General features: G+C 47.4%; 1 protein-coding gene across 7 annotated transcripts in view; it reads left to right on the top strand.

The window, feature by feature from the left end:
• The window catches only part of LOC135917094 (uncharacterized), a 146,381-nt gene that overhangs the window by 47,721 nt on the left and 85,134 nt on the right, over positions 1-13,526 (top strand). For all 7 annotated transcript variants that reach the window (XR_010569177.2, XM_065450586.2, XM_070529237.1 and 4 more), the window contains 2 exons: positions 4,730-4,814; positions 6,503-6,570. Coding sequence is in view for 6 of the 7 variants with exons in the window: in XM_065450586.2 (XP_065306658.1) it covers positions 4,730-4,814; positions 6,503-6,570 (153 nt within the window). In the remaining variant the exon portion in view is untranslated. The remainder of the gene's footprint in view (positions 1-4,729; positions 4,815-6,502; positions 6,571-13,526) is intronic.

The following is a 13,526-nucleotide window of genomic DNA, read 5'->3' as shown; positions in this document are numbered from 1 at the left end:
TCCAAAATACCATTCATATTTTCAGTCACTTTCGCGTGTATCGGCACCGGAGATGTTGGCGTCTACAGGCAACTGCATTACTGAAACTCTATCAGGACAGCATGCTTGGAACTGGGTTATGACGATTAACCCTAATACAATATTTGAAGCCAGTCGTCTGAACATAACCGTTTCCAAAAAGCTGATGCTGCTACTTTCTGCATTGTAATGAATACTAGAATATTTCCCTTCGAAAATCTCAACTATAGAATAGCGCAATAGTCACGCCTTGAGCAGATGCTTACGAGTGACGCAGCATGTACACCTCACTGTAGCAGAAGCATGAAGCGAGCGCCCTTGTCAAGCCACAATCTCGCTGAAACACTGGGGGGGCGCATGCTGGCTTCTTTTGGGTGTAGTATATGGGCTAATCGCGTCAGCTCAAAAGTGCTGATATATATATGAAGTGCATGTACAGTTGACTGTCGATACAACGGACCCTGATAATCCAACAAAAGATGTGCATTTTATTCAAAGTCCGTAATATCTGAGACGCCTCACTTCTGAAACGTTCGTCGCAATGTCTAACAAATTTATTGCGAAGAGTAAGTGACGAATGTCCAAAGCAAAAACCAAACAGAAAAGTCGCAGTTTCGCCTGAAAGGCGAATCTTCGAATTGTAATAGCAAATTAAGAGGAGCACGGCAGCAGCAACGAGCCAATTTACCTTTGAGCTGTCTTCCCCTTCGATGCGAACTAAACGTCGAAAGCATAGCACATACGAAGCTACCAGCACTGGCCGCACTTTGTTGACCTCGCAGATCACTTTGAAGATACGACACCTGCGTGGCTGCGCCGTTAACAGCAGCCACCGGAGTAGAACCCCCTCTTTCCCTCATCTCCTCCCGTGCCTCGTGCACGAAAGGTGGCGCACTTTTGCTCCACTTTCCTCCCTCCCTCGCGCGCAAAGTATTGAGCCGCCATCGTCGGCTGACTCTCGCAAGTAGGTTGCCAGCCCCTGTCAACACGGCAAAAGTCCATTTTATATGCCCGATTTTCACAAAAATTGCCGGTAATTTTGTCCACTGTAGCTAATAGTCCGTTGTAGTGTGGTCCGTTAAAAGCGAACTTCATTGCATTGATAAAATAGGCAGACCAAACTAAGGTTGAAAAATGATCCATTATATCTGAAAGTCTGTTGTACACAGGCCCGTTGTAATCAGCGTAGACTATATGAAGGCTATATATGCATGCATAGACAGTAACACTGGAGATGAATTGCAACAAATGACCAAGGACCTTAAAGGGACACTAAAGGTTAATAATCAGTCAACGCAGCCGATTGAAATACCATCGCAGAAACCTCAAAATGCTTATTTCATGCGAAGAAGAGACTTATTTTAAGAGAAAATGCGTTCTGAAGTGTCTGCGTGCCTCTAGCGCAGTTCAAATCGCCCGCCCTCCGATTGAGGAGTGGTGAGGTCATGGTCTCATAGTGACGCTGTGCTGTCGGTGAGTAAAACAGCGCCCGCAGACGGCGCTATGGCTTTTCTGCACAAACCGCAAACGTGTGGCCAGAAACAGCCAAGACAGCCGCCAGCAACGCAAAAGCAGAACTGTGGTGGCTAGTGAAAGGGAAAGCGCACAACGATAAGCTGGTTCTTTAATTTATGACGCCAACTTTGACACTTGTTGCAATGGACGACCCTGACAATGACACATTGGCTCGCGATGCTGGGCTCGACTTCAGCGATTTAAGCTCTGATGAACGTGACCTGCTGTGCTCGCATGGCCGGCGTCGTTGCGTACTGCTACGACAGTAACTGTATGTCATGGCTGTACATATTCGCACATTTGTAGCTTTTCCTTCGTGAAAACCAAATGCCGCACTCACTGCTCTGTCTTTGACCTGCAGTTGTTCTTGCGCTTCGGAGAATGCAGGCAAGACCAACGGAACAGCGCTACGGGAAAGCATTGCTTTAAAAGGCACTCCACATGACTTCAGAAAGTCAGCATTGGACTCGTAATCCTCTGGACGAAAGGGTAGCGAGCACACTATGCGATTTTTCGGCTCTTTGCCAATGCACTGTGGCAGAAGTACGGCACTTAGCCACTTGGAATGGAGAGGTTCACTCATTGGCACTCAGTGATAAGTAACATTGGATTCACCGCTGCAACTGCCCTTGGCCAAGTTCCGTGGACTGTTTGCGCATCACACGACATCACATAGATGTGGCGTTCTCGCTGCTTGTTCCAAATGCAAGTTTCACGATCCAGCAGGGCCACCGCAGCACGACGCAATAACGAAACAACTGAAACTCCAAAGCGCACGTGGCGCAGAGTCGAGCAAAAACGAATCTTTTCGACCACCCATACTAAAGGGTAATGTCAAGATGTTCTTTTTTCTTAGAATCGAACAGAAGTAGACAAGTAGCATTTTCTTCCATCTTATAACCTAATGAAATTATCTTTTTAATACGAGTAGTTAAGTATGTACTAGTGACATAAATTATGATGAGGACTGCCTTTGTCATAGGGCTAGTACCGGAATGTTGCTGGGGGGTCTGAAATCGTGTCATGCATTTACCTCAATTTCTCGGTTACTAAAGCTCTGTTTGCGATTATATTGATGCCTTAGACGTTCTAGAGCATTGCTTTATCACTTTAACTTGACTTCATATTAACCTTTAGTGTCCCTTTTAACTGAGAAGGTGCAAGAGTGAAGTTGAAGATTAATATGCAGATGACAAAGGTAATGTTCAATAGCCTGGCAAGAAAACAAGAATTGATGATTGCCAGTCAGGCTCTGCAATCTGTACAGGAGTATGTTTTAGACTACTCACACCCTGACCTTGAGAAGAAAATTTACAGAATAAAAATTGGTTGGAGTGCGTATGGTAGGCATTACCAGATCCTGGCTGGCAGCTTTTCACCGTCTTTGAAAACAGAGGTGTACAACCGTTGCATTCTTCTGATGCTAACATATGGGGCAGTAACTTGGAAGTTGAAAACAAGTTAAGGACCGCGCAAATGACAATGGAATGAAAAATGTTAGGCATAACGCATTCAGAGACATTAAGAGAGTGGTGTGAATCGGAGAGCAAATGAAGATAGCCAATATTCTTGTTGACATTAAGAGAAAAAGATGGAGCTGGGCAGGTAATGTAATGCATGGGGTAGGTAACCGGGGGACCATTAGTTGCAGAATGGGTGCCAAGAAAAGGGAGATGTGCTGTTGAGAATGGCAGAAAATTTGGGGGGGGGGGAGGGGGGATGAAATGAGGAAATTTGCAGGCACAAGTTGGAATCAGCTAGTGCAAGACAGCAATAATTAGAGATCGTTTGGAGAGGCCTTTGTCCTGCAGTGGGCATAAATATAGGCTGATGATGATTATAGAAAAAGAGGGGGGAGATAACGTGGGACTGCGGCTGGTTAGCAAGCTGCCACCTGGTAAAAAGCGAGTGGAAGCAGCTCTACTGACACTGCCCAGTTGCCTTTTTCCTGGTATTTTTCAATCCAAGGTTTCGAGATATGTGGAGTCCGGTGCAGAAACTTTTCGAGATAGTTGAGAAACAAATGGGTTGAAACTACGGCCAGAAAAAAATTGCTACTCAACCTATACTTTTAGATATCGAAGTTCCAGTTAATGAGGGTTTACTGTATTTGTACAAATTGTCACAATATGTCGCTATCAGCTTCACTATTACTGTCAACAACTCTGGTAATCCATAACCAACCAGGAGTTTATGAACAAACTAAAGCTTTATTTACCCTTTGAGGGTCAATGATGTAAATATACGGCGCCGCGAACAAGTCCAAAAATGGTCGATGCTGTACATTTGCACCACTGTCTGTACATTTAAAAAGCGTGCCAATTTCCTAATTTTTTCTTTTCTGTCATGTGCAGCCACTATGTGGGAATACAGGGAATTTTTTTCGCGCGCCTCCCTCTCTCGGTTTTTATTGCATTGTTTGTTTTAGAGTTAGTTTGCTCCTGCGCGTCTATATTCTACCGCTCGCGCATTGGCGTGCGGGCGTGGGCGGCGGTTCGGTTTTTGTTCCGCGGGCGGTTTCGGCTTCTTGCGCTTGCAAAACTGATTGCTATCTCGTTACTAATTGCTCAAAGGGCAACCTCCTGTTTCTCGCTCGTTTAGTGCTCACAGGGGTGCGCATAGGAAGAATGCCACCGTGCATGCGTTTCTGCTGCTTTTTTTTTTTTTTTGACACTCGTGAAAACCAATTGGCTCTGGTTGGCGATAAGATGAAGATTAGCAGAAGTTTGTCACATGTTTCGCTTTTTTGATGGGCACACAACCACACAGTTTTCTTGAGTGCGCGCACCTGCGCCGTTCGATTATGCTATGGATGTACATACTATTGGTGTAAGAGCAGGAACATTTGAGTCTTGCGAAATATTCTCGTGTGCGCATTTTCAAAGCCTTGAACTATGTTATAAGAATGCATGAAATTTTTAATTCTTATAAGTTTATTTCCTTTTTTGTTGTTATTCATGAATGAATAGTACATATATGCCAACGCAAAATATATTTTTCTCACTCTACGGTCACCCTAGAAAAATTACGGTAAATTTTTTTCGAATTAAGTCCCTAGAAAAATTGGAATCTGCAATAAAAAAAAAATCGACTCTGGGCGGTCACATATGGCGAAAAAATCAACCCTCAAAGGGTTAACCCCACCATGTATACAGCCTTGGTACAACTCGCTTCAATGCTTTCTTGGCTCACTTAGGATGGCCAGCCTGTCATTGTGGATTTGACTGAAGTTCCTGTTGACTCCAAGGAAGAAATTGAGTCTGCAATGAACAATGGCGAACGTAAGTCTCCTGTCATGCATTTCACATGCAAAGAAAATTATTGTGCAGCTTTGCTGGCCATTACACATCACGCTGTCATAGCATTGATGATAGCATATACCTATCTTTCCACTATGGTTGATATTGCATTCACATGAGCTTTCTTATAGTTTTAATTCGCATGGATATGCTTACCTGCCAACCCTGCAGATTGTATTTACACAGCCATAAATCGCCAGAGAGACTTCCTCAACTCTACCCTGAAACAAAAATAATTTATGATTCAGCACAGCCCGACAAGCACGGCAAGCCCCGCATTCGTCTGAAAATCAAATCACCCTCGTCTGGATCCCAGCACACGCCGGCGTTGTCCACCCGCACCTCACCAACCTCAACGAGGTTACACACTCCGTAGCACGAGGACTAGTCAACCGTGCCGGAGACGGTGCAGGTGCACCTGCAGGACGCGACCGCCTTACAAGATACAACGACCTTGTAAAGTCATTTTACCTCGCAAGAAGAACCTTCCCCACCTCTCACTGCAAGTTAAACAGGGCACAGGCAACCACCCTTCGCCTGTTACAGACAAATACATACCCCTCCCTCACACGCTATCACACTATATACCCCGAAATCTACCCGAGCCAGACGTGCAAGGTCTGTAAAACTGAATCGGCAACACTCCCCCCACATGCTATGGGAGTGCAAACACCAATACCAAGACCTTAATCCCGTGACCCTCTCGTCGAGATGGCACGCCGCCCTGCGCAGCTCCCACCTCGACGACCAACTCTGGGCGACCCAGCAGGCCTACGAAGCGGCGAAGAGGCAAGACCTCGACGTCCCATCGTGGGAGGCCTAGGCCCAGCCGACAAAACTGCTGGTGCTTATTAAAGTTCACTCTCTCTCTCTCTCTCTCAGCACAGCTGCATCGTAATTGTCGTTATGTGCTCGGTAGCTAATTGAAGTGAGATTTGAATCTAAGCCAGTTGTGTTGAGGAGAGTGGGTGAGGCAGAGGTTTAGTCTATGTTGCATAATGGCTGGTTTTCTTAAGTCAGCTTTGCTTTTATGCAGCCACGATGTACAGTGACACATTAAAAATGTAAAGGGGCCACTGTCACTTGACATGGTATGGGTTCCTTGATTATAAATGCATGCGCGTGGCACTTCTGGTCACTGTAGGAGCACAGAGACTTCTAATCACTGTACTGAGGGCCGTTTCTGATTTTGCTGTGGCCCTGAAAAAAAAAATTGCAGCGGAACCCATCTCATGATGAATGTCAACAATAATACGTTCAGCAATGAAGCAAATTATCGACACACCACAAAGACGCGTCTTGTACGAAGCATGTATGCAGCCGGGTTCCACTGTCATGCTTCCCTCTGGGCACACTGAGTCATTCAGCGGCACCACCACAAAGACCATGCGTGGAACTTGTGTGAACATACATTAAGAAGAGCTCGTCTGAATTTGTGTGATGCAGGTTCAATTCTGCCTAAGCAGTGGAGAAATCTTAAATGTCTTGTTTTTATAGTTACCCAAGTCGGTTGCAAAGTGGTTAGAGATACAGATAGACAAACATCCCCTCAAAAGTAGGTGAAGTACCCTAAGAATGCTAAGAGCAAATCTGAATTCTGAGTGCCCCAGGTTGGCAGTTATGGAAATGCAAATCTTTCAGCTAATATCCTCCAATTTCATTTCTTGCAGGCCGTCGCCACGTGGCTAGCACTGAAGCAAATCGGAGGAGTTCCCGGTCCCATTCAATATTCAGAATGGTGAGTTAGTAGCCTGGAATTGTAATCAATATGCAGTACCTCAAACTTTTGGTGACTTAAGCTGGAACTGCATGGCATGATTTTTGTTCGTAAAAGCATGACGCGTGGTGAACGCCCGCACCACCACTGACTCGACAGCAGCCGCCTGAGCACGGCGAGCGCGTGCAGGTCATGTCGCATTTGCCGGGTGTTCCACCGAGCTCTTCTGCCGAGATGCACGGAGGGCAGCACCATCTGGTGGCGTTAAGGGAGCTAAAGCCTGACGTATAGTGTGATGTGGCACTTGCGCTGCGCTCTCATTGGTGGACGTGGGAGTGGCAACGCAACATGGCACATTCTTTTCTACTCCCAACAGTACCATGTGGCTATGCAATTTCTGTGGGCACGTTCGTCGAAACGACGCCCGGGCGCCTCCGCTGCATGACAATCGCGCCATGCGGTTCCAGCTTAAGGATATTAGTGTTGTCACTTTCTAGCTTCATCTGTAGTGCATGTTGCCACCATAGGTTGTTGTCATAGGCCAGGGGTGGGCAACTATTTCTCCTGGAATTAACTCCTGGAGAAATTTCTCCTAGAGAAATTAACTGAATAGGAGGGCCAGATCCATCGGCTGAACTAAATTCTGCACTACTGTTATTGTTTTCACTGCTGCTGCCGGTAGAAGTATGCTGCGATGAGGCTATGGAAATTTGAATAGGTATAACAAAAACACCTGTAAAGCCCTTTTGCCAACAATAAAAATGTTTATCCAACATTACTAATCGACTAACAGTCACAGAAATAATGATGAAGAGTGTGAATTGCAAAGAAACTTTATGTAAACCATATGCTTGCAATTGTGGTTTCTTGTACAGCAACAACCCCCACTGTTTTTCAGTAATTTGTTGTTGATCAGTAGCTTATTTCTATGTGGACATTTCTTATCAGTCACCACTTCATCAATGGGCCTGATGGCAGCCTGCGCTTTGCCCATGTGGGCTGTGGGCCATTGTTATGGTAGCTCCTCTATAGTGATCATCACATATAGCCTAACTCCTTCCTTGCCACTGAGGAAAGAGTTAAAGAGCTTAAAGAAACTACTGTGATAACAATTCCTTACTACTGGAAATATGTACTCGTTTTCACTGCATTCATGTTTTATCATCTTATTTCAAGATGTATGTGTTGCAAAACATGCTGTTATGCATAAACTTGCAGCTTAACTGTTGGTGTTCTGAATGGAAGTACAGCAGAAATAATTGCGTGAAATGTTTTTGAGAATTTTTGCATGAAATTGCAAAGAAGGGTTTTAAGCGTAAATGAGAAATAATTTGCCATTTTAATGAAAGCACTGATAGCATCAGAAAATCAGAAATATACAAAGATATGTGCCTTCCTCCTGGTTTACATGGCAAAAAATTATTCAGGTTTGGTGGCATGAGAACTAGCCTTAGAGTGCCCATGCTATATATGCAGCAAAAACACAGCTTTGAAATGTGAAAACAGGTGTGCACTTATTGGCATAGGGAGTGTTTGTTTTGACTCCTTGTAATGGGTGCCTGGTTCAATTTCTGTATTCTTTAGGCTCTTCAAGCAAGGGTTGTCAAGATGGGGAAGATCTGCTAACCTCCTAATACTCAGTTAGCATGTTTGATCAGCCTCTTTCTGTAATCAAAAATAATAGTTGTGCACTTTGAACTGACACCGGAGCCTTCGCATGCTTTCTACTGCATTTCCAGTAATAACGACACTTGCGCAGGTTGTGCTTAAACATTAAGAGGTTAGGCTGCTAGTCAAGCTTCTGTGGAAGGTTGATCTGCGATTTCCCTTGTATGAGTGAACTCGACATGATAGAAAGGATTTCCCATAATATGCTGTACATATGCTTTCAAAGTGTTGAAAAAGAAATCAAATGTGAAAATCAGTTGCAGTCAATATTAGATGAACGTAAAAAAATATTGCAGTTTCACCTGAAAGGTGAAGTATGTATTACAATATTAAATTATTAGTTAGCTATACAAAATAAGGAGAGTTGTTTTATTGGCTGTATAAACCTGTAAATATTCGCTTACTAACTGGATTAGCAAGCATGGTGTCACATGAGCACAGGCAAACATGAACACATCTTACTCAGTGACCGCAGGCACTCGCTGCCAAAACGTTGGTGTGAGAAGAGCAGCAGCAGCAGTGAGCAAATCGTCCTTCTTGCTTCCTCTCGCTTCAAAGCGAACGAAGCAGCCAGAACACAGCACATAAGAAGCTATCAGCCCTCGCAGTGCCTAGACTCTGTACCCATCACAGATTGCTTGCAAGGTAGAGCCCGCTTGACTGCGCCGTATGCAGCTGCTGCCAAAGTTCAGTCAGGTTTGATTCCACACAGCACCAAAAAAATTTTAAGATTTTTTCTTTTTATCATTGGAGAGCAGCACATACCAATGACTCAGTTTGGTGTCGTGAAAGAGGTTCATCGAAGAGAATCATGTACGAAGGGGCCCTAAATTGGTCCAACACTTGGTTTCGAACCTGGGTTTATTTGGTACAGCAGCCCGGTGTGCTGGACCATGGAATGCCAATTGACTAAAGTTGGCAGGAAAGACATTAGATACAGACAGACAAACAAGCGTTTATCAAAGTGGATGAAGTTAAAAAAAATGCTAATTGCATTAATATGCATTACAACCAATTGTGCAATGAAAACAGGTGAAAGTGTAAATGCAAGTGCTAAGAGTGGCGTTTCTTCACTAATCAGTGACAGCAATGTGCACCTTGGTGTGCATTGCAGTCAAGACATAAATAAGCTAGCACTGACATGGAAAGAGCTAACTTAAGCCCCAAAAAATAAAGGAGTAAAGGGAAGGCACAAAAGACAAACAAGGAAAACCTGTGCTTTCTCCAAGTAATATTGCTGCCAATGTTTTATGCAACTAATACTGCACGAAAAAACTCAAGTGTTGTGCTTGATAATGGTTTAGCTGTTGCCATCACTGCTACATTTTACTGCAAGAATAGTTAAAAGCTGGGCCTTCTCCTGTGTGCATGCACTTTTTGTTCACGGGGCACAACAAACATATTTAAAAGGGTCTATACTTTCTTTCCCCATAGCAAGCAACGTTACAAGGGCTAGAGGAACTTCTCTTCTTTTTTGCATTAACAACAAAGGAGACATTGAGAATGAAGCAGTTAATTAGAGCCATTTGGCACAAAGGGAACCCCGCCATAGTTGGCTTAAGCAGTGGAAATGGCAGCTAATAGACATGCAAAAGCAAAATGAAAAAGACGAGAAATGACAGGGCGAGGCGGGACGAAGAAAGGTACTGAGAAGGGCGAAAAAGGAAAGCAGGAATGTCAATAGGCATCCAGAAGCGAGGAAGCACTAGAAGTGAGCGTGACAGAAACTGCAATCTTGTATACTAGCTGCAAAAGCATAGCACGCATGTCATTGCTAACGATAAATACAGGATAAGAGGCCGACGTGAAATGTCAGTGATGTATGAGATGCCACACAGTTGGGCGACGATCTGCACAGTGCAGACACGAGGTGAAGTAATGTCTCGTCCTCACACACCATAGCACACGTGCAAAGGCTGTGGTCTTCTCGTGCGACGCTCACGGAGCGCACGCTCCGATTCCGCGCGCGCCGGACGACCACCGCGGGTTCGAGCACTCCGAGCTGCCACGCGTGCAGGGCACCGCGCGCCCGCGCCTGCTCCGGCCCGCTCCGTGCGCCGACGCGCAGCTGCGCGCCTACGCGCCCCGCCGGCCTTAGCTTAGGGGAAGGCGAGACTGCGCGCGCAGCAAGGGAGACCCTAGGCAAAGCTCTCGAGAAGCCAGAAAGTACATTTATTAACCTGGGAGTCCATACAAACACACGTTTTAACGTCACGTCCGAATATGAGTCTAATTACACAAAACATGGCCGAATGATTGCCGGTGGCCGCTAATGGCGCACCGCGACAGAGAGAGAACAAAGAAACGAGGAACAAAGAACCCCAGCAGTAAGAAGTTGCCTATCCTTCGGTCAGCGCCTACCATCGTGCGCCCCACAGCAGAGAAAAGGGAAATAGAGAGAAACGACAGGCGAACAGACGGGGGCACGATCGGCAGACGCTGCCTCAGGACATCGAGACGACGGAAGAGTGCGCGCGCGCCCGTCGAGGCCGGGACCACGACAAGCCGAAGTAACCATTGGCCGGCGGCGGACAAAGGGGGCCGCCGCCGGCAGAGAGGAACACGTACGCACCTTCGGACGCCCCGATGTGGTCTCCCCAGGCGCCCGTCTTGCGCGCGCTTACCCGGAGTGCACGCAAGCAGGGCCCGAATCCCGCCAAAATGTCGGCCAATGGCGAAAGCCTGTTGACCTTCCTGTGGGCGGGATGACAGCAGAGTGACAGTGTTTTATGACCTGCTGCCACCCCGTCCAGGCTAGGAGGAGAGGGACACGGAGCCCCCGGCAACACAACGCAATGGCTCCACACAACCACCGCGAGAGCCCGATAAACTCCGCGAGAGCCGGAAACCCCACATCCCTACCAAATTTGTGTTCTTCACCCGCAACGCTCACGGCGCGCACGCTCCGATTCCGCGCGTGCCGGACGACCACCGCGGGTTCGAGCACTCCGAGCCGCCGCGCGTGTAGGGCACCGCGCGTCCGCGCCTGCTCCGGCCCGCTCCGTGTGCCAACGCGCAGCTGCGCGCGTACGCGCCCCGCCGGCCCCCCACAGCTTAGGGGAAGGCGAGACCCCGCGCGCAGCAAGGGAGACCCTAGGCAAATCTCTCGAGAAGCCAGAATGTACATTTATTGAGCTGGGACTCAATACAAACATCAGTTTTAACATAACGACCGAATCTGAATCTAATTACACAAAACATGGCCGAATGGTCACCGGTGGCCGCTTATGGCGCACCGCGACAGAGAGAGAACAAAGAAACGAGGAACAAAGAACAAAGAACCCCAGCAGTAAGAGGTTGCCTAACCTTCGGTCAGCGCCTGCCATCGCGCGCCCCACAGCAGAGAAAAGGGAAATAGAAAGAAACGACAGACGAACAGACGGCGGCATGATCGGCAGACGCTGCCTCAGGACATCGAGACAACGGAAGAGTGCGCGCGCGCCCGCCGAGGCCGGGACCCCGACAAGCCGAAGTAACCATCGGCCGGCGGTGGACAAAGGGGGCCTTGGCCGGCAGAGAGGAACACGTACGCACCTTCTGACGCCCCAATGTGGTCTCCCCGTGCTCCCGTCTTGCGCGCGCTTACCCGGAGTGCACGCAAGCCATTTTGGCCAATGGCTTTCGCCATTGGCCAAAATGTCGGCCAATGGCGAAAGCCTGTTGACCCTTGCGTGGGTGGGATGACAGCAGAGCGACAGTGTTTTATGACCTGCTGCCACCCCGTCCAGGCAAGAAGGAGAGGGACATGGAGCCCCCGGCAGCACAACGCAATGGCTCCACACAACCACCGTGAGAGCCGGAAACCCCACATCCCTCCCTCCTTAAATGCTCCCTACCAATGCAAGGCTGGTGGCTCCGATGTCAGCCAAAGAAGAAAAGAAAACAAAGAAATAGTCATTACATTGCCAATACCCGGGGCTATCCATTGGAAGTTTGAACCTAAAATCACCATCCCCCAAAACATAAATAAAAAAAAGAAATCAAAGGAAGAAAAGCAAGCTATTAGAATAAATTAAATAGGGACGTCTGAGGTACACAACAGCAACCCAAAAGAAAGTCCACATGAACCCACGCTTTAACGCGAACATGCACAATAAAAGCATCCACCGAAGAAAATGTAAGAGTAACAATAAAAGACAAACGCTTAGAGACATAATGACAGTCGGACACAAACGCGGACAAGGGAAAATGACAAACGTTGGCCTATACAATCAATCAAAGCACAAGAGAATAACAAACGGTTAAGAAGATGTACCGAGAATGTCCGCGTTAAATATCTCCGGCGAGCACGAACAAAGCCCGCATGCCACGCGTGCGACTCCAAGCCACTTCAACGGCGTCCGGCAACGGCCTCTGGTGCCGGTGCTTCTGGCGGTGTCCGCTCCATGGTACAGCCATGATCCGCGCCAATCTTCGTGACCATACAGCCCGATCCACAGCCCCGCCGTCGCCAGGCTTCGATCCAGGTAGACATCACCCGTTGACGCAACACGGCAGCGAAGACACACGCGAAACACTCTCAAAACGCAAAACACATAGATACAAATAGATGACTAACATAAAAGCAACACGAACCATACCTAAGGAAACACATACATAAAAGCAAAACGAAGACGGCTAGGTAAGACACAGAGAAACGAGTAGCCTAACAAAGCAGAACTGAACAAAGGGAAAACAAGGACAGAGAAAGACGGAAAGCAGCCTGCCTGATTGCAGCGAAGTGGATAGCTGAGAGCTTTTTGAAGAAAAATGGGTGGCTGATCCAAAGTTGTGGATCCGCATAGGCATGCCTCACCTCAGTATAAATGATTACTCCGTCCGAGTTCAGCCGGACACAGTAAACGTGGTCTTCACTAGCACGATGACATACGACTTCGACGCTAGCGGAAATTCCTTCCACGGACGCACACTGTCCATCCGCGACACCAATCAAAATTGACTTCGAATACGCGATGTCTATGTGATGAACAGACGTGAAAGGTTCGGCGATAGACGAAGAGTCGCTCCACGCCGGGCCAAGTCACAGCGCGAATCGATTTTAACGAAAACCTTGGCGCTCTGATGACCGTGCGATACTTGCCGGAGTGGCGCTAAATCGCGTTTCTCCGGCATCTGGGGTTACCACCTTGAACATAGCTTTCACATTGCAGTTTTAGCGGGTGGCACACAATCTTCATTGGCCGAGCTCGTTGTGACCCCGCAGAGCGAACCCACCTGGGGCAACAGCGACACACGCTGTATCCGGCCCCGCGCGCCCATTGCAATACAAGCAACGCTACGGCGCCCGCGCCCGTGCAATACCAGCCACG

Source organism: Dermacentor albipictus, unplaced genomic scaffold (genome assembly GCF_038994185.2).
Source record: "Dermacentor albipictus isolate Rhodes 1998 colony unplaced genomic scaffold, USDA_Dalb.pri_finalv2 scaffold_19, whole genome shotgun sequence".
In the NCBI taxonomy this organism is placed as follows: Eukaryota; Metazoa; Arthropoda; class Arachnida; order Ixodida; family Ixodidae; genus Dermacentor; species Dermacentor albipictus.
This window is presented reverse-complemented; position numbering and strand designations above follow the sequence as displayed.